This window comes from Pteropus alecto, unplaced genomic scaffold (genome assembly GCF_000325575.1).
Source record: "Pteropus alecto unplaced genomic scaffold, ASM32557v1 scaffold398, whole genome shotgun sequence".
In the NCBI taxonomy this organism is placed as follows: domain Eukaryota; kingdom Metazoa; phylum Chordata; class Mammalia; order Chiroptera; family Pteropodidae; genus Pteropus; species Pteropus alecto.
The window spans coordinates 482,370-503,725 of NW_006442497.1; the positions used below are offsets into that span (position 1 = coordinate 482,370).

Genomic DNA, 21,356 nt, shown 5'->3' on the forward strand with positions numbered 1-21,356 from the left:
AAATGCTGACAGCAAGTGGGAAAAAATTCATGATAAAAGATAGCTGAGGCCTTTTGGATAGTCATTCTCTTCAGCAATCCTTCCCCCATGCTCACAACCCTTTAGTATGAGGAAGACCATCCCAGTGACTATGGTAGCAATCAACCACTCTCACGAGAAATCTTTCTTGATCAGAGTCTGTCCAAAACCTTAAGTAATTCCATCTATTGAAGGTATTCATGTAAATGAAAATCTAAAGGCTTTTGTGAAAAACATTCAAGATGAGGTACAGTCACTTATCTCAACCCAGACTGGCCAAATTCATCATGCCAGGCCACCAGGTGGAGCACAAGCCTTCACCAAAATGCAGAAACTCCAGATTCACTTAGACCTCCAAGGAAAAACAGCACAGTGCAATGAAAAGAGGGTGGGATTCAGAAATCCAGGACTCAAAACAACAGCGAAGACGTTCAGATTACACAACACTATACAATTCCTTTGGCCTCTCTGGGCTTAGGTCTCCTCCATGGTATCTGCCTACCTCCCTGACCTCTTTTACTGAACTTTTGGTTTCTCCAAAACAACCTTGTTCTCATCTCAGAGTCTTTGCACTTACGGTTGCCCCTGCTAGGAACATTCTCTTCCCAATCTGTACACAGTTGCCTCTTTTATGTCATTTAGGGTTCAGCTTAAATGTCACTACCTCAGAGGATTTCCCTAACCATCCCACCTCATTCAGCTTCCTGCTCTGCACACCCTCCCAACCCTCTGAACTCTCTATCCCATTAACATGTTTTATTCTCTTCATAGCACTTAACGCTATCAGAAATTATTTGTTTACTTGTGTCCCCCAACTGGAACATAAACTACAGGAGAGAGTTTGATCTTGACCTTGATCAAGAAGAGTCTAGGATTGTGCTGGGCACATGGTGGGGAATGCAACAGATACATGTCAAACTAAATGAATAAAGGGATAATATCCACTTCACAGCTGCAGTGATATTTAAATGATATAATGTAGTAAATGGTAAAATGCCACTTTGTTAATTGTTGCTACCAATGTCATTACCATTTGCTATCTTTAGTGATCCTACTTTCACCTTTTTCCATAATTTCAATTTAAAAGCAAGCCTTGATGACATGTGGTAAAAAGCAGTTCGTGTTAGGTGAGAAATTAAGTATTTGAGAAGAGCCATGCAGGCCTGAGACCAGCTCTAAAAACCGAACACAGGACCACCAAACCACAAGCAAAACACCTCTCAACATCCCAACTGTGATAAAAGACCAAGGACAACTGCTGGTTCGCTGATGTTTTGGTTTCATTACGGGTCAGATGCTGAGATCATGGTGTAGGTACTATACCGCAGTGGAGCTGCGCGGGGTCAAAGAGGACCCTCAAGTCACAACAGAAACATTGAGCTCCTGCTGACAAGTCCAGCCCTCACAAGAGAAACCGCGAGTATTACGTTTATTAGACACAGCTACTGGACCCACAAGGAGACCTGGATGCCGGCGCCACCCGACAGTTCCTTCTGGGCCTCTCTTGGTTCTGTTCCCTCCCCGGGCTCCCCTTTTATCTCAGACGCCCAGAAAATCCCAGCCCCTCTTCACTCACCCCCGTGCAAAGACTAGCTCGGCGGGGCAGCGAAAGGGACGCCCTTAACTACCCTCCAGCTCTCCCCCACCTCCTCCAGCCCCCACAACATCCATTTCCGGGCGCCCCGGCGTCCTTTCTCTCACTCCCGGTCTCTCCTCCAGCCTCGCACCCCCGCCCCCCAGGCTTTCGCTCCCCTCTCTACCCTTCTCTTGACTTCCCCCGGCCCGGGCGCTGGCCGCCTCCCCTTCCGGCCCGCTCCGGCGCGGGGCACTCGCTCGCTCGGCGATCTCCTCCTCACACCCCCGTCCCCCGCCCGTACCGGGATCAGTTCCTTCAGCGAGCGCCGCACCGGCACGATCTCCAGCTCGCCCTCCTCCACCTCCATGGGCTCTGGCTCTCCACGCTCCAAACCGGACTCCGCCTCAGGCGACGGGAGCCCCAGGGCCGGCCCCGCCGGGGCCTCCGCCTTCACCGACACCCGCAGGCCCCGTACGGCCGCCATCGCCGCCCGCCGGCCGCAGCACTGAGAGCCCGCCCCGAGCACCCGCTGGCTAGAGCGCCGCCGCCACTGGCCACAGAGCCGCCTCCGCCGCTACCTAGAGCGTCGCCTGCTTGGGCTAGAAGGCCCCTTTCAGCGCCGCCGTCCCCCTGGTGGCGGGAGGAACCCGGGCCGGCTGGAGCGGTACCTAGCGAGGAGGAGGACGGACCAAATGGCGACAAAGGCGGGGCCTGTTGGAGGGGGTGGGACCTGGAAGAGATTGGTGTAGCATGCCTTGAGCAGTAAACCCTGCAGAAAAAGCTAACTTTACTGAGTGGTCATTACGTGCCAGCGATTGTTACGAGCTCTTGAATCCGGACAACTCTATGGAGTGAGTACTATTATTCCCCATTTCACATACGAGGAAACTGAGGCATAGAAAGTTACCCAAGGTGACAGGCTATTTACAGGATAAAATCTAGATCTGAGCTAAAGAGGATATATAAGGGTCGTCTTCTAAACGATTCCTTAATTTTTTTTTTTTTTAAAATTGGCCACTCCTCCTTTTTCTCACCCTCTCCCTTCCAGGGAGGCGGGGAATAGATAATGGAAGCCTATCTCTTCTGGGATAATAAAGGGAAAAGCCATTAAAAGGTAATATAAGCTGCTATGGTTAAATCAGATGCTACCTGAGGACTTGTTACATGGTCCACTGGCCTGAGGTGATACCCTGCTGATTCAAGGGGAGATGTTCTTTGATACGATTTTAAATTGGGCTCTCACAACCCCACACCCCTAATCCATGTTCTTGGCATATGTGCAGGAAAACTTTCTAGAGTTAAAGTGTCATGAGGTGTATCTATGTGGGAGGTGTATCTATGCCCAACTCTTACACAGCTAAATTCTTGAAAGGACTGTCTTCCTTCACTTTCTCCATCTGACTTGATCACTCAACATCATGGACACTGATGGCCACTACCCGATTCTTGAAACCACATGCATTCTTCCATTATGTGGTCACACTTGGTTTTTCTTTCACCTTCTAAGCTGTTCCAATGCCTTTTAGGGTTCTTTTTCCTCCCACAACGTGAACAGTGCTCCAGGGCTCAATCCTGGACCCTCTTTGTTCTCATCCCATGCTCACTCCCTAGGCCATCTCATCACACCCATGGCTTCCAATTCCACTGCCACCATACAGTGAGGACCCCCAGAACTCCATCTCTAGTTCTCCCCTCTCCTCTGAGCTCCAGACCCATATGTCCAACTTCCTACTGGACATCTTCCCTGGAATATCTCAAGGCACTTCAGACTCAACTTTCCTAAAACAGAATCTTCCTTCTAAGCCGGGTCCATTCCTGTGTTCCCTACTTCCCTGATTAGTAGTCAATATAGGCGTGCAAGCCTGGAATCTAAGAGCTACCCTTGACGCCTTCCTCTCCCACCCTACTAGCCTAGCCACACATAGTCTTGTCAATCTGGCCTCCCACATGTCCCTCATGTCCATCTGCTTTTTTCCATCCTCTCAGCCACCACCCTTCAGCTTCTTTCCATCCCAACCACCATCATATCACCTCCCATCTGGACACTGCAATGGTCTCCTTACATGGACTACAGCTAGAACAAACAGTGACCAATCCTGCTGGGGATGGGACAGAGTGACCTGAGCAGTAACAGGGGACAAGGAGCCTATGCAGAAGGCATCTGAGAGAGAAGGCAGGAGGAGCTGCCTCCTGCATGCCCAGAAGTATAGGGCAACAGCCTTTGGAAAACCGAAATATCTGGGTTATAGCTACAGCAGAGGCCTGAGCTAGTTTGCAGGCTGAGAAGCTGGAACAGAGGACCAGAAAAAGCCAGAGATATACAGGCCAAAGAAGCAGCTTACCAGGGATCAGGTGGAGAGAATGTCATGCCCAGAGGGAAGGCCCCAGTCTTGTGATTCAGCTGGGAGATGCTCTTTGAATGGTCTCCATCATGGTGGAACAGTGAGTGGGCAGATATAAGTTGTGAAAGCGACTCAGCCGGTGGACAAGATTGCAATTCCTGGGCCATGACTCCAGTCTTATAGAAGATGAACTAGACACCAGACCGCATGCCAAGGGTACCTCTGAGGCTGTGGCTTCTTAGAGGAGGTGACTTGGAGATAGTTAGGGCTTAGAGAGTAGGGAGGGCAGGGAAGCTGACTACAAAGCCAGGATGGACTAATGACAAAATGGTCAGTCCAACCTGGGTGGGGACTAGCAGTTACCCTGGAGGGTTAGAGGACCCATACTTTGTGCCCTGGGTCATTCTAACTAGAGAAATGGATGTGTCTGAGGCCCCGAGTGCAGAGTCAGGTCTGTATATGTATGACAGAGGAGACAGGAGATGGTCATTTAAGCTATGGACACCCAGTCCAGCAGGAGGTTGGAGCACTACAGGGAGTCCTTGTAGGCCATGGCTCTGTTCTGCAGGTGAGATGGAGGACAGGCCCCTCCCCAGACCCTCCTGGTCTCCTTCTGGGCCTCAGTTGACCCCCGCCCCACACACACAGGGCCCAGTACCACCCACCATATGGCTCCCTTGGCCTCTTTCAGCAGAGTCCCAGGACTGCTTATTTGCCCAAGGGGAGGCTGTGTGGGTGTTCCAGCCTGTGTGTGTGTGTTGAGGTGGGGGCAAGGATGACTCAGTAAACTGTGGGATGTTTACATGGATCCCAGTAAGTGTCTGGGGGTCTCCCTGGGAAAATTAGAACTCTTGCTGGCCCTAACCTTTCCTCTCCCTTCCACCAGCTGAGATCATATAAGGTGAGAGTGGTTGAGGGGAGCAGAGAGCAGGAAAAGTGTCTGTGGGATCCAGAGCCCAAAGACATTCTCTTTGAGGAACCAGGGCCTCCCAGGGCAAACCCAGGACTGCTCCCCAGCCTTCAGCTAGACACCCCTGGCCTGGGCTCAGCTCCTCCATGTGGTTAGGTCTGGAAGTGTAGCCTCTGTTTTTGATTTGCCCAGATGTCCTTCCCTGTGTGCAGGCTCTGAGTTTTCCTGGCCACTGGTGTGGGGAAAATCTGGGTGGGGTGGGTGGGCAGGAGACCTAGGCTCTAGCTTGGCAGTTTCCTGACTTGCTATGTGACTCTGAGCGAGTTACTGATCCATGGGCCTCGGTTTTCCTACCATAGCATGCCTCCTAGAGTGGTAGTCCTTGCAGGTAAATGACAGCATGCACCATGGTCCTATTCAAAGCTCTTAGCATGATGATCTGGCTTGTCGGACCCAGGCTCAGGATTTGGTGACAATACCTGGGATGATGAACCAGTCAGGAATTTTTCTGACTGCAGAATAAGCCCTTAGAGGGAGGGACATCTTTGACAAGGAGAGGCAGAGATGGGGAAAGGCAGTGTCCTGGAGGAGAGGATAAGCCCGAAGAGCCATGGGGAGTGAGGAGTGAATGGCGTGTGGGTGGGTGGGGCATGGGTCAGGAGAGCATACAGAGAGGCCATTGGGGCTGATGGCAGAAACATCGAATGCAAGGCTGAACACTGTAGGGAACACACAAGAGTTCTGAGAGGGATGGGCAAGGTCAGGTGGGCACCCAAGATCACCTTGGCAACTGGTGAGAGGATGCATTAGAATGCTGAGGACCAAGGCCAGGAGACACATGAGGAAGTGAGAGATGTTGGGGTCCCAAACTGAGGGCCTGTGGTGATGGGGAGGAAGTGGCAATAAAAACCTGCTTATCAGTCTTGGTATTTGGGGAACTTCTGCCTGGTCGCCTGCACCCCTTCTGGAGAGGACTTGGTAAAGCCCCTCATGTGACCTCCATAAGATGACCAGGAAGCAGGCAGGAGCAGCTCTGGCCTCCATTTCTCAGATGGAAAAACTGATCACCACACTGGGCAGCCTCTGGCTTGGTCTCCTTCTGCCTGGTCTCCAGTTTCACCCAGCTGGGAGTTCCACAGATGGGCAAATACCAATCATGCAGGGCATGCCGAGCCCGTGGCCTCTAAGGCTGGTTCCAGGGAGCCCCAGAGGCAGAAATTTCTTTTTTTTTTTTTCAGGGGCTCATTTGCTGAGTACTTACTCTGTGCCAAGTGCTGTGTCAGATGCCTGGCACAAGGACTTCATTTAACTTCATAAAAACTCTGGGGAGATGCTGATATTGTCTGTATTCGATCCATAAGGAAACCAAGACTCCTACAATGACTTGACAAGGTCACACAGCTATTAAATGGCAAAGCTTGGATCCAAGCTCAAGGCTGTCTGACCTCAATGATGACTTTTTTCATCATGGCCATGGAGGGCCTTAGTATGAACAGGGAGCTACAGGGTCCAAAAAGCCCGTACTCATGCCCAAGGCTAAGGGGGCACAGAGAGGACACAGGGCCCCTGTCACAGGGACTCCTGTGAGGCTCCATTGGGACTTCTGCCCCATGAGTTATGGTGATGGCTCCCAAAGACCAGATCTTGGCTTCCTTGGATCCCTGTAAAACAGGAAAGGTGCCTTCATGGGTAGCCCATTGGCTCCCAAACAACCTCTCCTTCAAGGAGGGGCCATTGGACCTGCTCAGGAGACTGAGCCGAATCCTGTGCTATAGCTCCTCATTCCCCAGAGCCAGGCCTCCTCCCTCCTTCCCTCCCCTCTCACTTCCCCCAGAGCTCTTCCCACTACTATCCTGCTCAGACCCTTCCAGAAAAGGTAGCAAAGCCAGCAGGTCCAGCTGGTAAGAAAGAACACACATCCAGATGCAGAGAATGCACAATTTTTCTTTAACTCAAGAAAGGGCTTTTATTGTTTTTAACTCACTTCCTGGGAAGTTAATTTTTAAAACACTCTTATGGAGTTTGTTCATCACTGTACCACAGTCAAAAACAATGATGTCCAACCAAAACCCTCAGCGATGGGGTGAGCGCCCCATTCAGGCTCTGACCCAGGCAGTGAAGCTTGGCCCACCTTTGAGCTCTGCAAGGGCAGGACCAATAGATGAGGACCCCCTGAAACTGCCACCCTCCAGGCTCCAGTGCAGAGATGCTCAAGAAAAACTTTCAGATCTGTGACTGGCCTCCCATGAACTCTATAAAAGTGTTCTTAAAGACAGTACCGAATTGCTTTTTAAGCCCTGGGTTATGATGCCTTAGTGGAGATGAGCCAGGGAGAAATGTGGACCCATTGACAATGGGCCACATTCTGCTCACAGCCTTAAATAAACATAGAAACTATATTACAGATGCATGTGCCAGTGCAAGACATGCGAGTGTGCTGTGTGCAGCAGATGGGCACGCACATGCATATGTGCGTGGAGGTGCAACGTACACCCACAGGCACAGAGATGTGTAGGACACAGGCACTCCTCCAGCCCAATCTCCCTTTCCTTCTCAACACAAGTCCTCCTGCGATATAAAACCCACGCCAGCGACTGTAATCCTTGTTTGGTCCATGTTTTCAGAGGAGGTATCTGAGTCCTGTTTTTTCTTTCTTCTTTGGGGGTCAATCTCTTGAGCATTTGATCAGTGAACACCAAGCTATCAAGTGACATCTCCAGCCCAGCTGGGTCAACCCATACACTTCAGGGGTCCAGCTCTGGGCACGCTGGACAATGACTGTCCTGGGGGTGAGGCAGAGGCAGAAGGCCCATCTCTCTGAGGCCTCCTGCCAACATGCACACTCCACCAGGGTCTTGTTTCTAGTGCGGCTCTAGTCTGGGCAGTTTGTCCTTCATGATAGGAATGTGAGGGCATCTTCTGGGGCCAGATAGCGAGGCCAGTGTAGGATCAGAAATTGGATTCCAGTTACTTCAGCATCGGCAAGGCCGCAGTCTTGTGAGTCCAGGGCCCTTGGCCAGCGTCAGCTCCTGGTGTCTCTTCTGCAGCCATGGCTCTGAGGAGCCACAAAAAGAAGGAGTGACGTGGGCAGGGAAGGTATGGTGTTCAGGCCTCTGCTCAGAACTGTAATTCAGTGCATTCTCCAGATAGTGCCAAATGTGAAACCCAATCCAGAAAGGTCAGTCCAGTTCACCTGGCTGCCAAATAATGGTGGGATGTGCTAGGGACAGCTCGTTTGATGTTCCCGAGCAGGGTTTTGCACCCCCTTCCTTCCATGTTAAGAACAAAAGTAAGACAACGAAAAAAATGAATTTGAATTCTCTAATACTGACCCCCACCCCAGTAAGGCCCAGGAATACCCATCAAGGGCTCAGAGACTCCATACCAGTGTTCTCAGAAGACACCAGTTCTGGCAGCAACCCCTGACGTGGGCAGGGTACACCTCTCTATGTACGTGCGGCAGCTGAGCCAGGCCTGCCTGGCCCACAGCAGATCTCTGCAGTGGTGGTAAGCCCAGCCTCCACCTGCCATTTTGGTTTCTTGCTTCCTGCCTCTAGGCCTTGCCAACAAGCCAAGTGGGGTTTCTAAGTTACCAAGGGTACCTACCTTCCCCACAGCATGGGTCCTGCCAAGCAGAGCCAGGACAAGGAGAAAGGCCTCGAGGGAGCCCTGTCCCCCAGCCCCAGATGACACATAATCCTGTCCCTGGACACGCACGGAAGTCATGCAGCACGACAGGGGAAGGGGAGCTGGGAGAGGGGCCACAGTCCCTAGCCCCCTGCCCGCAGGGGCAGCTGTCGGCATGAGGGCAGTGAGTGAGCCTTTGGAGGCGTGGGATGAGCGTGCTGCTGGGCTGCCCTGGGCGCATGCAGGGACTCAAGACGCAGCCTCATCTTCTTGGACGCCAGGGAGCTCCGGGCTCTTGACACCTTCTCCACACCCGTCTTTCCTGTTCAGGGAACACCAGGGGCAGAGGGACCTTAGGGATCAGCATAGGCACTCAAAAAGGATACTCTCACATACACTCACAGGCATTCATACCTACCAGCTCTCAAATCCCCCCTCACCTACTTCCCCAGGCTCGCCCCCTGCATCATGGCCCCTTACTGGTTTCCCTACCCCAAATCACCCCACAACTTTCCATGGCTCCCTGTTGCCCAGAGGTGAAGTCCAGACTTCCCAGCCTGGCTGACAGAGCCTCTCACGATCTGGTCCAGCTGACTTCCCTGCGTCCCTGAGTACCAGGCAGTTCACAGACTGTCTATGTTGGCCGATATCATCCCCACAGTCCTGGGTAGAGGGGCTTTGGTTCTGCATTTTCTTTTTGCACAGGGCAGAGTCTACCCATCAGTCTTAGGATTCTGTCATATATTCAATAGATTCCTATATTTGATTTTTCTCCTACGATCTTTCTTTTTAAAATGACAAATGAATGCATTTTGATATCTTTAAAAAGGATCAATCCTATTTAACTACTGTAGAGTTTCAACAGTTATTTCAAAGCTTGAAAAACAGGCTATCAAGAACAAATTTGTTAACTCCGATGAGGTAAAACCTGCTTTTCAAAATTAAACCTGGGTCACAGAATTATAGAATTTTATAGCTGGAAAGTATGAAGCCCAGTCCTTTCACAGTCCAGCAAGGAAACTGGCCAGTCTTCCCACTACATGTCTATAAAAGGACAATGATTGCCTTGCTCACTTGTATTCTTGGCAACTGGCCCTGTGCCAGGCTTGGACTAGGTGCTGGACATCTTAAGCCTGTGACTGGCCTGACCTACCACTAGGGGGCACTGAGCCACAAGCGCTGAGCTACAGTGGTCAGATGTTCAGGTTTGCTAGTCATGGTTTTGGCTATGCCTATAGTCCTGGCGTAGTTAGTAACAGCTTCCTCTTTCACTCTCAAAAGTGGCTCTATTTGGATGCTAAATATGTGATGCCCTACAATAAGCTCAATTCCAGCACTGAGGCATGCAGACCTGGGGAGCCCAGGGAACCCCTTTCCCCAGCCTTGGCCACTTCACTGAAGAAACAGAGACTAGGAAGTAAGCTCAGTAACACCAAGGCCTCTCCCAGGCCCCACCCCTTGCCCCTCATTGGCCAGAAAGTTTGTCAAGAAGAGGGCAAGAGGTTGGTAATACGGACATCCCTGAGGGCAAGCAACCTCTGACAGGAAACATACACCAGCTTGTCCATGATGATGGGACCCAGCACTTCTGGAGAGCCCACTAAAAGAGGGTGGCCTCACTCACGTCTAGTCCCTTGGACGGCACAAGTTAAAGTACGCTTTCCTGAGAGACTGAGGTACCTGGACTCGGTCCAGTGCTCCCTTTCTGGGGAACGTGCCTTCCCCACACAACTCCTCCCCTCTGCAGCTTCCTTCACAGGCCAGAGTAAGGTGACTAACTTCCCAGGAGCACATGCGGGTCCAGGACCCTCTCATGGCTTTCTGTCTGCAGGTCTGTGTACAAACTCCAGCAGACCTTGTTGGAATCCCAAACTTTTATTTTAGTGGGAGAAGGTGGACAAGCTGAGGATGAGGTTCTCAGAGGTTGGGGAACTGCTTTTCTGACCTCTTCTAGCAGGTGGTGATTGCACAAGCCTGTTTCACAGTAGGGAGCCTTCAGCAAAGGGAGTTCCTCTTCCCCAGCCCAGTCAGCCGGCCAATCCGGGCTTACTTACTCAACAAGCATTTACAAAGTGCTGACTAGGCACACAGCCTCAGCAACGGCTAGAGGTAGCATGGGCCATTCAAGAGAGCAGCTGGCACTGCACTGGGCTAGGAAGAGTTTGCAGAAGTGCCCTCCCTCCACAGCCGAGCCATCCTTCTATGAGGAGCAGACATGAGGCCTGTCTGCAAACCTCTACCAGGCTGCCATGGGCCAAGCACAGAGGGACAGATGTGGTCCTACTCTGTGAGACCTGGCTGAGTCCCTAGGCTCTGGGCTCAGTCTACATAGCCCAATGACAATGAGAGTGGGGGAATGTGCCACGGGCCTCAGCCTACCAGTACTTACAACAGTAAGTTTCCTGGAGCAGACAAGGATCGCTCTTCCCTCCGTGCTTGGGGCTCAAACGGGTTCCCAAAGGAACGCTTTCTCAGCATGGACTTAACCAGGATCTGGGGGAGACATGTCAGCGTGAGGAACACAGGCCCCCAGGGTCCCAAACACACTCTCCCCTCTGACTTTCTGAAGGCAGCTGAGAGGTGGGCCCTGCTGAGGCTCCCTTTAAATCAGCAGAGAAAGAAACAGTATTCCCACCAGAGGAAATGACAAGAGCATGGAGGGTGATGGGTGATGCTCAATTCAGGGAATAGGGAAGAACCCAGTGCAACTAGTGCATGGGGGGCTGGGACATCAGGCTGAAAGCAGGGCTTTATCTTGAGGGCATGGGAAATGCCTCCTCTCTGAGGCAGGAAGGATGGAGTAGAGGAGAGGCTGTTCCAGGCAGCAAAGAGGAAGCTGCACAGTGGCCTGGGGAAGATGCCCAGAGGCACTACTGCGCCCTAGCTCTCTGACTTTGTCCCTCCTGTAACAAGGAGAGTTCCACGCCCCTGCCCACATACACACAAACACACACACATGCATAGCGCCAGGGGTGCATTCACTTTTTCTTTCATTTATTCATTCAACAACTATTTATTGAGTGCCTACCATATACCAGTCACTATTCTAGGCACAGGAGCCAAACTGAGGCAAATATTCTTGCCTTCATGGAGTTTATATTCCAGTTAGGGGGTGGGAGAGGCAACAAATCAGACAAATTAGTAAAATATATAACATGTTAGTGGTAGGGGCTAAAGAGAAAAAATAAAACAAGGAAGGGGGTATGGTATGACAAAAAGGAAGTTGGAATTTGAGGTAAGGCACCAGGGAAGGTGACTTTGAGGTGACTTTGGAGTAAAGACCTGAAAGGAGTGAGGAAGTGAGCCCTATGGATGGCTGGGCAGGGGCATCCTGGATAGGGAAGAGAAGTTAAAAGGCCCTAGGACAGCAGCTTATGTGGCACATTGTTGGAACCCAGTGAACAGGGGAGGAGAGACGAGGTCAGTGAGACATGGTGGCGGGCAGGCTGTACAAGGTCTTGGCAAGACAGTCAGGGCTGTGGCTCTTACTCTGAGTGACATGGGAGGCTGAACAAGCAGGGTCTGAGCTGAGAAGTGACATGACCAGGTCACCAGGACCACCCTGGCTGGTGGTGAAGGTGAGGATGGAGGCAGGGAGACAACTTAGGAGGCGATTCCAGTGCTTTAGGAGAGAGGTGATGGTCGCTAAGACCAGGGAAGTGGCCTGTGGGAGCTGACTGGCTCCAGGGACCTGACAGAGCCCTGGAGCTCTACAGAGCACAAGAACAGGCAGGACTTTAGCCAGCTGGCCGACCAGGGCCTGGACCCAGCAGGGAGGGATGAAGTGCATGAACCTGACCTACCCACAGCACTGCACAGCTCTCTCCTGGCCTTGTCCTCACCCTGACTCAATGTGGTACCTCAGTGCAGGGTGAGCCATGGCTTTCAGTATCCCAAAATCCCCAAATGGCCATCAGGGACTACATTAGTTACTTCCAGTGTTAATACGGAAGATGTTCAGGGGAAGAGAAGAACTAAAATGGGAGAGAAGAATGGAGGGAACATACAGGTGGTACCTAACTGACACGTAGGGGGACTCTGGGGCTGCTTCCTAGGCCTTTTCATTGTCATATCCTTGGCCCCTAGTACAGTGTCTGGAAAGCAGCAAGAGTTCAATAAAAGAAAGAATGGAAGGAAGGAAGGGAGAGAAGTGGGAGGAAGAGATGGAGGCAGGAAGAAAATGCTTCTTCTAGTCATGGTGAATGCTGATACTCTGCAAGGGCAGAATGTTTTTTTCAATCATTCACTCTCCTCACCAAGTCTCCTGGCCTCCCTACCATGACGGTGAATAATGTGGCAACTTTCCCCATGGGCCTCCAGCAGAACAGTGTGGCCTCAGTGGCCCAGCTTTGAGGGTGGCAGACAGACGTCCTTCTGAACCCCCACAGGGCCCAGCACAGAGCAAGTCTCAGGTAGTGGCCATTCCCTCCTCAGGCCCTCCCAGGACAAGAGAGCCTTCTGCCCCTCACCCTCTTACCACCGTGGTCCAGCTGGGGATGAGCTTGACCGAGTTCTTCACCTCCTCCTCTGTCACCTCCACCACGCTACAGTGCTCTTCCTCTGAGGGAAGGGGCTCTTCCCCATTCTTGGTCACCCATGGGTGCAACTGTGGAGTTAGGAGGGCAAGGAGGGGTCAGGGCCACAGGCAGATAGACACACTGAGTCAGTAAGGGACCACGAGCATTCTACCAGCATTAATGGAATCTGAAGCTCACAAACCTCAAACCCAAACACAATACACATATATCTTGGGGTAGGGTTCTACAGGAGAAACTGAGGCCTGCTTGCTCTGTCCTGGCTCAGCCCAGCCCAAGACCTCTGTTTCCTCTACCTTGATGTCTGGCACCCCAATTCTCGTCTCGGGATTCTTGTCTAGCATCTTCAGGATTAGGTCCTTGAGCTCCTCGCTGACCTCTGGCCTAAAGAGGGGAAGAAAGAAGATGAAGGGGAGATAGTTGATGAGGATCCTTTTCTTCCCACCTCTCCCTCCCCACCCTGCTCTGTGGGTTCCTTGATTAGCACCCCAGGGCAGAGACACACCGATTCTCATTTCTCAAATAGCGGGAGGGACACCTCCAGGGTACCAGGGAGGAAGGAGAGTTCCAGAACAAGTGTATGGATATCCTTCTTTCCTGAGTAGGAAGTAAAGCAATCTCCCTCAGGAGACAGAAGCCACAAACACAGAGTTCCAGGAGTACTGGACACCCCTCCCTGGGTTGCAGAGACGGTGAGAATAATGTGAGAAGACCTAGTGTGGGACACTAGTGGTCTTCACTCTCACTTGCAATCTTATCCTCTCTTCCATCTGGGAGGTGGCCAGGAAAGATTCTCCCTTGACAGAGGAGGAAACCAAGGCCCAGAGAAGTTAGTGAGTTAGTATATTACTACCGAGAAGAGTGAGGACAGGGAAGAAGGACTCAGAGGGAGGGGGAGCAGGACCCTCAGCCTCACATCAGCCTGAATTATCTCTGTCCAAACTCCAGGCTTCTTTGCTACCAACATCCTTAGGGAGCCCATCCTTTCAAGCCTGCGGAACCCACACTTGAGACTGCTGGTCTTGGTTCCCGTTGCTATCCTAAATGCAGAACGCCTTTGAAAATGCCTGGGCTGGGGAAAAAAAGATAGCTTTGGCAGGGGGTCCTGCTGGAGGAAAGGCACGGGAGACAGGCAATTACAGGAAGAGATGGATCCAGTTGACTAGTGTTGCAGGTGAGGGGCAATGTGGTGGCAAAACCCAGAGATCCTGGAATGCCAGGGCCAGGGCATGGCCTCTTCCTGTGGGCTTTGGGAAGCTTCAGAAAAATTTTAAGCAGGAGATATGGTGATATTTGTTGTGCTTTATCAGGGTCAACCTGGCCTGATTGTGGTGGCTGGACTGGATAGAGGCTGGTAGCAGGGAGACCAGAGAGGAAGTGGCTGGACAAGGCTGAGGCCTGAATGAGGCAGGCACACAGGTGGCAATGGAGCCAAGAGATATATAAGAGGTGAATTCAAGAGGGCTTGGGGACCAGACAGGAAGTGGGCACGAGGGAGCAGGAATCATTGAGGACAACTCCTAGGTTGGTTTGTGACCCGCCCTGGGCACTTTAAGCAGATGACAGAAGGGCCCTGAAAAACGAGGAGCTATGGTAGCCAACATCATGATCAGAGAAATGGCTGAGCAGGAAGGCCTCTACACAGTCCCTCTGGGCTCAGAGGCCTCAGTCACCAAAAAAGGCTGGTAGAAGGGAGAGGCTTCAAATCCCAGACCCACTGATAACTCTCCTCCATGCTTCCACTTTTCCATCTGTGAAATGGGGGAGCACACTGCCATCTTGAAGCCACACAGAGTTGGGAGAAGGTAGAGGTTCTAGAGTCTGCATGGAACTGGTGTCATTGCCCCCACTGGAGCCTTCAGAGACGGTGAATAATGTGAGAAGACCTAGTGTGGGACACTAGTGGTCTTCACTCTCACTTGCAATCTTATCCTCTCTTCCATCTGGGAGGTGGCCAGGAAAGATTCTCCCTTGACAGAGGAGGAAACCAAGGCCCAGAGAAGTTAGTGAGTTAGCATATTACTACCGAGAAGAGTGAGGACAGGGAAGGACTCAGAGGGAGGGGGAGCAGGACCCTCAGCCTCACATCAGCCTGAATTATCTCTGTCCAAACTCCAGGCTTCTTTGCTACCAACATCCTTAGGGAGCCCATCCTTTCAAGCCTGCGGAACCCACACTTGAGACTGCTGGTCTTGGTTCCCGTTGCTATCCTAAATGCAGAACGCCTTTGAAAATGCCTGGGCTGGGGGAAAAAAGATAGCTTTGGCAGGGGGTCCTGCTGGAGGAAAGGCACGGGAGACAGGCAATTACAGGAAGAGATGGATCCAGTTGACTAGTGTTGCAGGTGAGGGGCAATGTGGTGGCAAAACCCAGAGATCCTGGAATGCCAGGGCCAGGGCATGGCCTCTTCCTGTGGGCTTTGGGAAGCTTCAGAAAAATTTTAAGCAGGAGATATGGTGATATTTGTTGTGCTTTATCAGGGTCAACCTGGCCTGATTGTGGTGGCTGGACTGGATAGAGGCTGGTAGCAGGGAGACCAGAGAGGAAGTGGCTGGACAAGGCTGAGGCCTGAATGAGGCAGGCACACAGGTGGCAATGGAGCCAAGAGATATATAAGAGGTGAATTCAAGAGGGCTTGGGGACCAGACAGGAAGTGGGCACGAGGGAGCAGGAATCATTGAGGACAACTCCTAGGTTGGTTTGTGACCCGCCCTGGGCACTTTAAGCAGATGTCAGAAGGGCCCTGAAAAACGAGGAGCCATGGTAGCCAACATCATGATCAGAGAAATGGCTGAGCAGGAAGGCCTCTACACAGTCCCTCTGGGCTCAGAGGCCTCAGTCACCAAAAAAGGCTGGTAGAAGGGAGAGGCTTCAAATCCCAGACCCACTGATAACTCTCCTCCATGCTTCCACTTTTCCATCTGTGAAATGGGGGAGCACACTGCCATCTTGAAGCCACACAGAGTTGGGAGAAGGTAGAGGTTCTAGAGTCTGCATGGAACTGGTGTCATTGCCCCCACTGGAGCCTTCAGCAAAGGAGCAGTGTGAATATGGGGCCTAGGTCATACCTGCCCAACTCCTGGCCTCAGAGCTCTATCTGCCAATGAGATCCATCTGACCCATTGCTCTCAGAGACCCTGCTCCACAGTCCCAGACCTCTATCTGCTCAGGGGACCCTCCCGGGAAACAGCACCCCCACCTCCAGATCTATAGGAGGGAGTGGGGCCTTCAAAGGGCAAAAGCTCTGCTAAAATTCCGACATGCCTTCCTGGGGTGGGCAGGGGACCCCTTGGCAGACAACTCACTCATCGGGAAACACCACGGCCTCATTCTTGATCTTCTTGTGCAGGGCCAGGATGTAATCATCGATGAACGGGCACTATAGGTGGAGAAGCAGACAAAGGATGCAGGCCCGGAGCCTCGACTCATGCTGACAGACTGGCCCCATCTCTCCAGCTCTGGGTGCCCCCTCAGATGGGAGGGAGCCCAAGAGCCTTGACTCATGCTGACAGACTGGCCCCATCTCTCCGGGGATGGGGGCAGCTCTGGGTGCCCCCTCAGATGGGAGGGAGCCCATCTAACTTGTTCAGGGCCTGACACACAGTAGTGCTTAACAAACACTGACTGAAGGAATATGTCACTGAGGGCACCATGAAGCTAGGCAGACTCACCAGCATTATAGCCACCTGCAGAAAGGCCTCTACTCCCAAGGCCTGAAATTTGGGAACATGTTTACAGAGATTCCCTCCTCAACGTGGTCATTAGAGTGGGAGTATTTGTGGGCAGATATCTCAGCCAAGTCAGTGATGGACATCCCCAAGGCCCAGCCTGACCCAGAGCAGGAATCGAGGACAATTTGGTGAATGAATAAATGACTGAGTGTGTGAATGAATGAATGGCATCAAGGGACAGAAGGACAGAGAAGGACAGGGAGCACTCTGACTGGAGAGATGATGAAACGACTATCCTCACCTCCCCCATGAATGTCTGCTGTCTTAGGACTCTTTCACATGAATCCCCTCACAAGGGAACAAAGAGGAAAAGAGAAAAAGCCTCTTTTCCCTCAGTCTTCTCTGAGGGAAGAGCCAGGTGGCCTCTTTCAAATGTCATTTTACTTTAGGACACAAAGGGAAGGCCTGCACCTGTCATTTATCTTGATTCCGTTTGGCCCAACCCCTGGTGCCAGTCCACCCAATACTCACCTTCCCATAGATGAAGCAGTACAGCGTGACCCCGGTGGCCCATACATCCAAGGCCTAGAAAGAAAACAGCTCATATCAGTCCCCCGAAAGGAACCAACACCCTTGCCCACCCAGTTCCAGCAGGCTGTGGGAGAAGGCATGCAGAGAACCTCCTTCCTCAGTTGTGTATTCACTCAAAAAACACTCCCAGACCCTTGCTCCATGCTCGACTCTGTGCTGAGCACTGGGACACAGGGATGACCAGAACAGGACCCCTGCCCTTTAGAGATCCCAAGTCTCCTTGGAGCAGGCCTAAACCAAGTAAGTTTCTAACTTAGCAGGTGCGAAACTTCCTTCATCTACAGGGTTGCATTTGCTGTACCCATCGTACAGATGCACCCCAGAAACAGTGGTCTGTATTGAACTTATACGCACTAAACCAGCTCATCATCCCTTTTCCTAATGATCCACTGGTGAAGCCACCATCTGTCTTTTCTCTGACCCCAGAAACAGCCCTTGCTCACACCAAGGCCCTGGCCCTTGTCCACTTCCACCACTTCTCCCAGCTCCCTCATGCTCTGGTCCTAAGACGTGCTCTCTCTACATTTTCCCTTTTGGAACCCCATCTCCTCTCTTGGTGTCCACTTTTTCTCTCATGTGAGTGATTCTCAAATCTCTACCTACATATTCCTGCCACAGATGCATCATCTGAATCCAATAAGGGAACACCAGGCAAATGCAAATTGACATCATTTTACAAAACAACAGGCCTGTTCTCTTCAAAATGTCAAGGTCATGAAAGAGAGAGAGGCTAAGGAACTCATCCAGATTAAAGGACACCAAAGGGACATGATAAGTGAATGCAGCGAAGGACCCTGGATGGGATGCTGAACCAGAACAAGATAAGGCTTTTAAGGACAGGTTCAGGAGAAATGGTGAAATCTGAATAAGAGTCATTATATAATAGTCTTTTATCAATGATAAATTTTCTAATTTTGATAATTGTACTGAGATTATATAAGAGAATGTCCTTGTTCTTAGAAAACATCCACTAAAGTATTTAATGATAAAGTTGGATAAGTCTCCAGCTTAACTCTCAAATGGTTCAGAAAAGTGTCATATGCATATATGTAAACATAAGGAGAGATGGTGAAAAGGTAAATGGGACAAAATGTCAATAATTGATGAATCCAATTAAAAAGATATATGGGATTTTTTTTGTATTATTCCAATTTTTCTGTAAATTTGGAATTATATCAAAATTAAAACTTTTTTTTTTTTTAAATCTGTCTACACCCCTGACCTCTTGAGCTCCACACTCACTCATGTATCTAAATACCTCTCATCCACTGCCTCTTTGGCAGGGCACAGTGGGGCAGCCAGCATTCCACAGGTGAAAACAAGTATGTGCCTGGGGACACAGTGAACAGCAGCCCCTGCTCAGAAAGCTTTGCCTCCTGCCTCTGTCATAAGGAGAAAGCTCAAACTTCTAGGACTTAATGCCTCCCAAGCCCCACCATGCCCTTAGCCTCTGCCCCTCACTTCTCTGGTACATTCTCTATGCTCTATCTCCTGCTCAAATCCTCCCTATTTTTCAAAGCCTAGTTCAAACCCTGCCATGCCCAGGAAATCTGAGTTGAGCCTCCGACTTCCCCCAAACATGAGCTCTCCTGCCCTTTCCACCATCTCCAGAAGGGCAGAGAGCTGGGCTGTGTGGGCTCTGTCTGTTCCACAGCCTAGTCCAGAACTCAGCACAGAACAGTTGGCAGGAAATATCTGCAGGGGAGACTGGGTGCCATTTTGCTGGAAAATGAGAAGAAGCCAAAGTTTGTCGGACTCTAGGAAGAGGTAAGCATGAAGGAAGGAACCATGTTCAGTGTTCACTCCTGAGACACAAGAACCCTCAGGTTGGAAACCAGGCCTTGCTGCACGCTATCTCACCCCTCCACCTGAACCCCAACCCGGCCCAGGCCCTGGAAACCACCTTCCCACTGAAGCTCTGGCCAGACTCAGAAATGGCCTCAGGGGCCATGAAGGCTGGGGTCCCAGCTGTGCTGGACAGCTGAGCATCATTCCCCTCAAACTGGTTGCTGACGCCAAAGTCGGCAATCTTGACGTGTCCGTCGTCCCCCAGGAGCAGGTTGGATGGCTTGATGTCCCTGTGGATGATCTTCTGGCAGTGCACTGCAGAGAGAGGCAGCTTGAGTGCTGGCCTTGGGAGACTGCTGCCCAGAACCCCTCTCCTGCCCTCGCCTGGCCAGGGAAGGCTGTCTCAAACTTCGTGAGGACCTCGGAAGAGAATTGCGGAGTCTTCTGCTCCACTCTGCAGTGAAGACACTGAGGCTAGCCCAGGCCATTCGAAGCAGACAGGATGGGACTCTTAGGAACCTTTGGACTCTAAGTCCAGGGCTCCCTCCATGGCAATCAAGGCACCTGTTGCTGAAGGAGCAGGTCAGAGGAAACTGGAGAAAGGGCCATCGCTGACCCTCACACGTGAGCATTGTCTGCAGGCTCAAAGCCAATCAAAACCTTTCCCTAGTCTCATTCCCCACCCAGCCTAGTCAGAAGTGTTTCTTTCTCAGGCTTAGGGCAGGATTGGGGGGTATCCTGCAGAAATACTGCCTCAGCCCTAGGGACTCTGGGCTGAAGGAGATTCAGAGAGGGAGGGCACCCCAGGCCTTGGGACTGCTGTGATGAACATGGAAGGGTAAGGGTCAGCCTTGTCTAGTAGGCAGGGAGCTCACCCTGCTTTCTGGGGCCAGCACTGTTGAGAAGAGATGAGCAACTCAGACTGAGCGAAGGCACTGACCCGACCCTACTGCCATCCACTATATGCTCCCCGCTCAGCAAATACTTTCCGCTGGACTGACAGACCCCAGGATGTTGTAGGAGAGGAAAGATGGAAAGAAGAGCAGGAGAGGGAGAGGAGGAGGAGGAGAAAAGGCAGGCTGGGGACCAAAGGAACAACTGTTACATAACAATAACAACAAAACCAATGGTCCTATAGTGATTGCCTGGGTACCAAGAGCACACAAGGGATTTGGCACACACCCATCAGAGCACAAAGGCTCAAGGGGCTATGTATCTGGCCATGAAAAATGGTCTCAAATTCTTATCTCAAACCCTAGCCTCACCCCTGAACTCCAGGCTCTTTATCTACATGAATATCCAGTAAATATCTCAATATATATCTCAGTATTTCTTAATAACACCTCTAATGCAGAATTTGATTTCTCTGTCTGCAATCCCCATCACCACCGCCACCACCAAACAAAACAGAAAACCCCTGCTCCTCCTCTAGTCTTTCCCATTCGGTTAATGGCATATTACCAGTTGCTCAGGTGTCTCTCTCAGACCCCACATCCAAATCATCAGCAAGTCCTATGGGCTCAGCCTCTAAGATATTTTCCAGATCTGGCTGCTTCTCACACTCGCATTGCTGCACTTGCTCCATCTATAAGAATCAGGCCTGGACTCTCCAACCACAGAGCCTTCTGTGATAGCCTCAATGCTCCCTTAGAGAGACTAGAATCACAAGGCAGGTCATCATGCCCGGTGCCTCTATTCAATTGCCTGTTCAGCCCTGGTGCTCACAATCCACCCGGAGAAGCACTTCACTGTGACTAGCTGGGTCTTGCTAAGGCTTTATCGAAATAGGATTAGTCTTTTTTTTTGTTTTTGGAGGCAGGGTGGAGGAAACAGAATAGGAGATAATAGACCCTCAGGGGAGGAGAAGGTCCCAGAACAGCATGGGGTGGAGGCCAAGCCAGTGCAGGGTGGTGCCCACTGTAGACCACACCCAGCATGAAATGGCCCCTTCCTACACCTTAGGCCCTTGCTAGAGACTCTGCAAAGCCTTCCTACCTCTGTGCCTCAGTTTTCCCTTATGTACAAAGAGAATATTAATCTGAGGGCATTGGAATGGCTCAAATGAGATAAAAACAGTCCTGGTTCCTGTCACCTGAGCTGGGCCCTCATCCTGTTTCCCCAGGGGGAGAATATGCTCCTGATAAACCAAGCTAAGATTTTAGAGAGATGGGCACCACTCCTGCTCCCCAAACCAGACCAGAAGCCTAGGCGTCTGGCCACCCTACCTCCTTCACATCTCCTCCCCACTGCCACTGTCCTAATCCAGGCCTCACCATCTGTCACTTGGGCTCTAGAAAC

General features: G+C 51.4%; 2 protein-coding genes across 6 annotated transcripts in view; both read right to left on the reverse strand.

The window, feature by feature from the left end:
- Positions 1-2,274, reverse strand: part of NCBP3 (nuclear cap binding subunit 3) — a 27,972-nt gene extending 25,698 nt beyond the window's left edge. The window contains exon 1 of one of the 2 annotated variants that reach the window (XM_015597448.2): positions 1,896-2,274. In XM_015597448.2, coding sequence (XP_015452934.1) covers positions 1,896-2,078 — 183 coding nt within the window. In that variant the 5' untranslated portion in view covers positions 2,079-2,274. The remainder of the gene's footprint in view (positions 1-1,895) is intronic. The other variant, XM_006922208.3, reaches the window with a different exon arrangement.
- A 4,221-nt stretch (positions 2,275-6,495) lies between these two features.
- Positions 6,496-21,356, reverse strand: part of CAMKK1 (calcium/calmodulin dependent protein kinase kinase 1) — a 29,017-nt gene continuing 14,156 nt past the window's right edge. For 3 of the 4 annotated variants that reach the window (XM_015597476.2, XM_006922209.3, XM_025040157.1), the window contains 7 exons: positions 19,174-19,373; positions 17,211-17,264; positions 16,314-16,387; positions 13,305-13,392; positions 12,951-13,079; positions 10,863-10,966; positions 6,496-8,795 (listed from right to left, as the gene is read on the reverse strand). In XM_015597476.2, coding sequence (XP_015452962.1) covers positions 8,723-8,795; positions 10,863-10,966; positions 12,951-13,079; positions 13,305-13,392; positions 16,314-16,387; positions 17,211-17,264; positions 19,174-19,373 — 722 coding nt within the window. In that variant the 3' untranslated portion in view covers positions 6,496-8,722. The remainder of the gene's footprint in view (positions 8,796-10,862; positions 10,967-12,950; positions 13,080-13,304; positions 13,393-16,313; positions 16,388-17,210; positions 17,265-19,173; positions 19,374-21,356) is intronic. The other variant, XM_015597477.2, reaches the window with a different exon arrangement.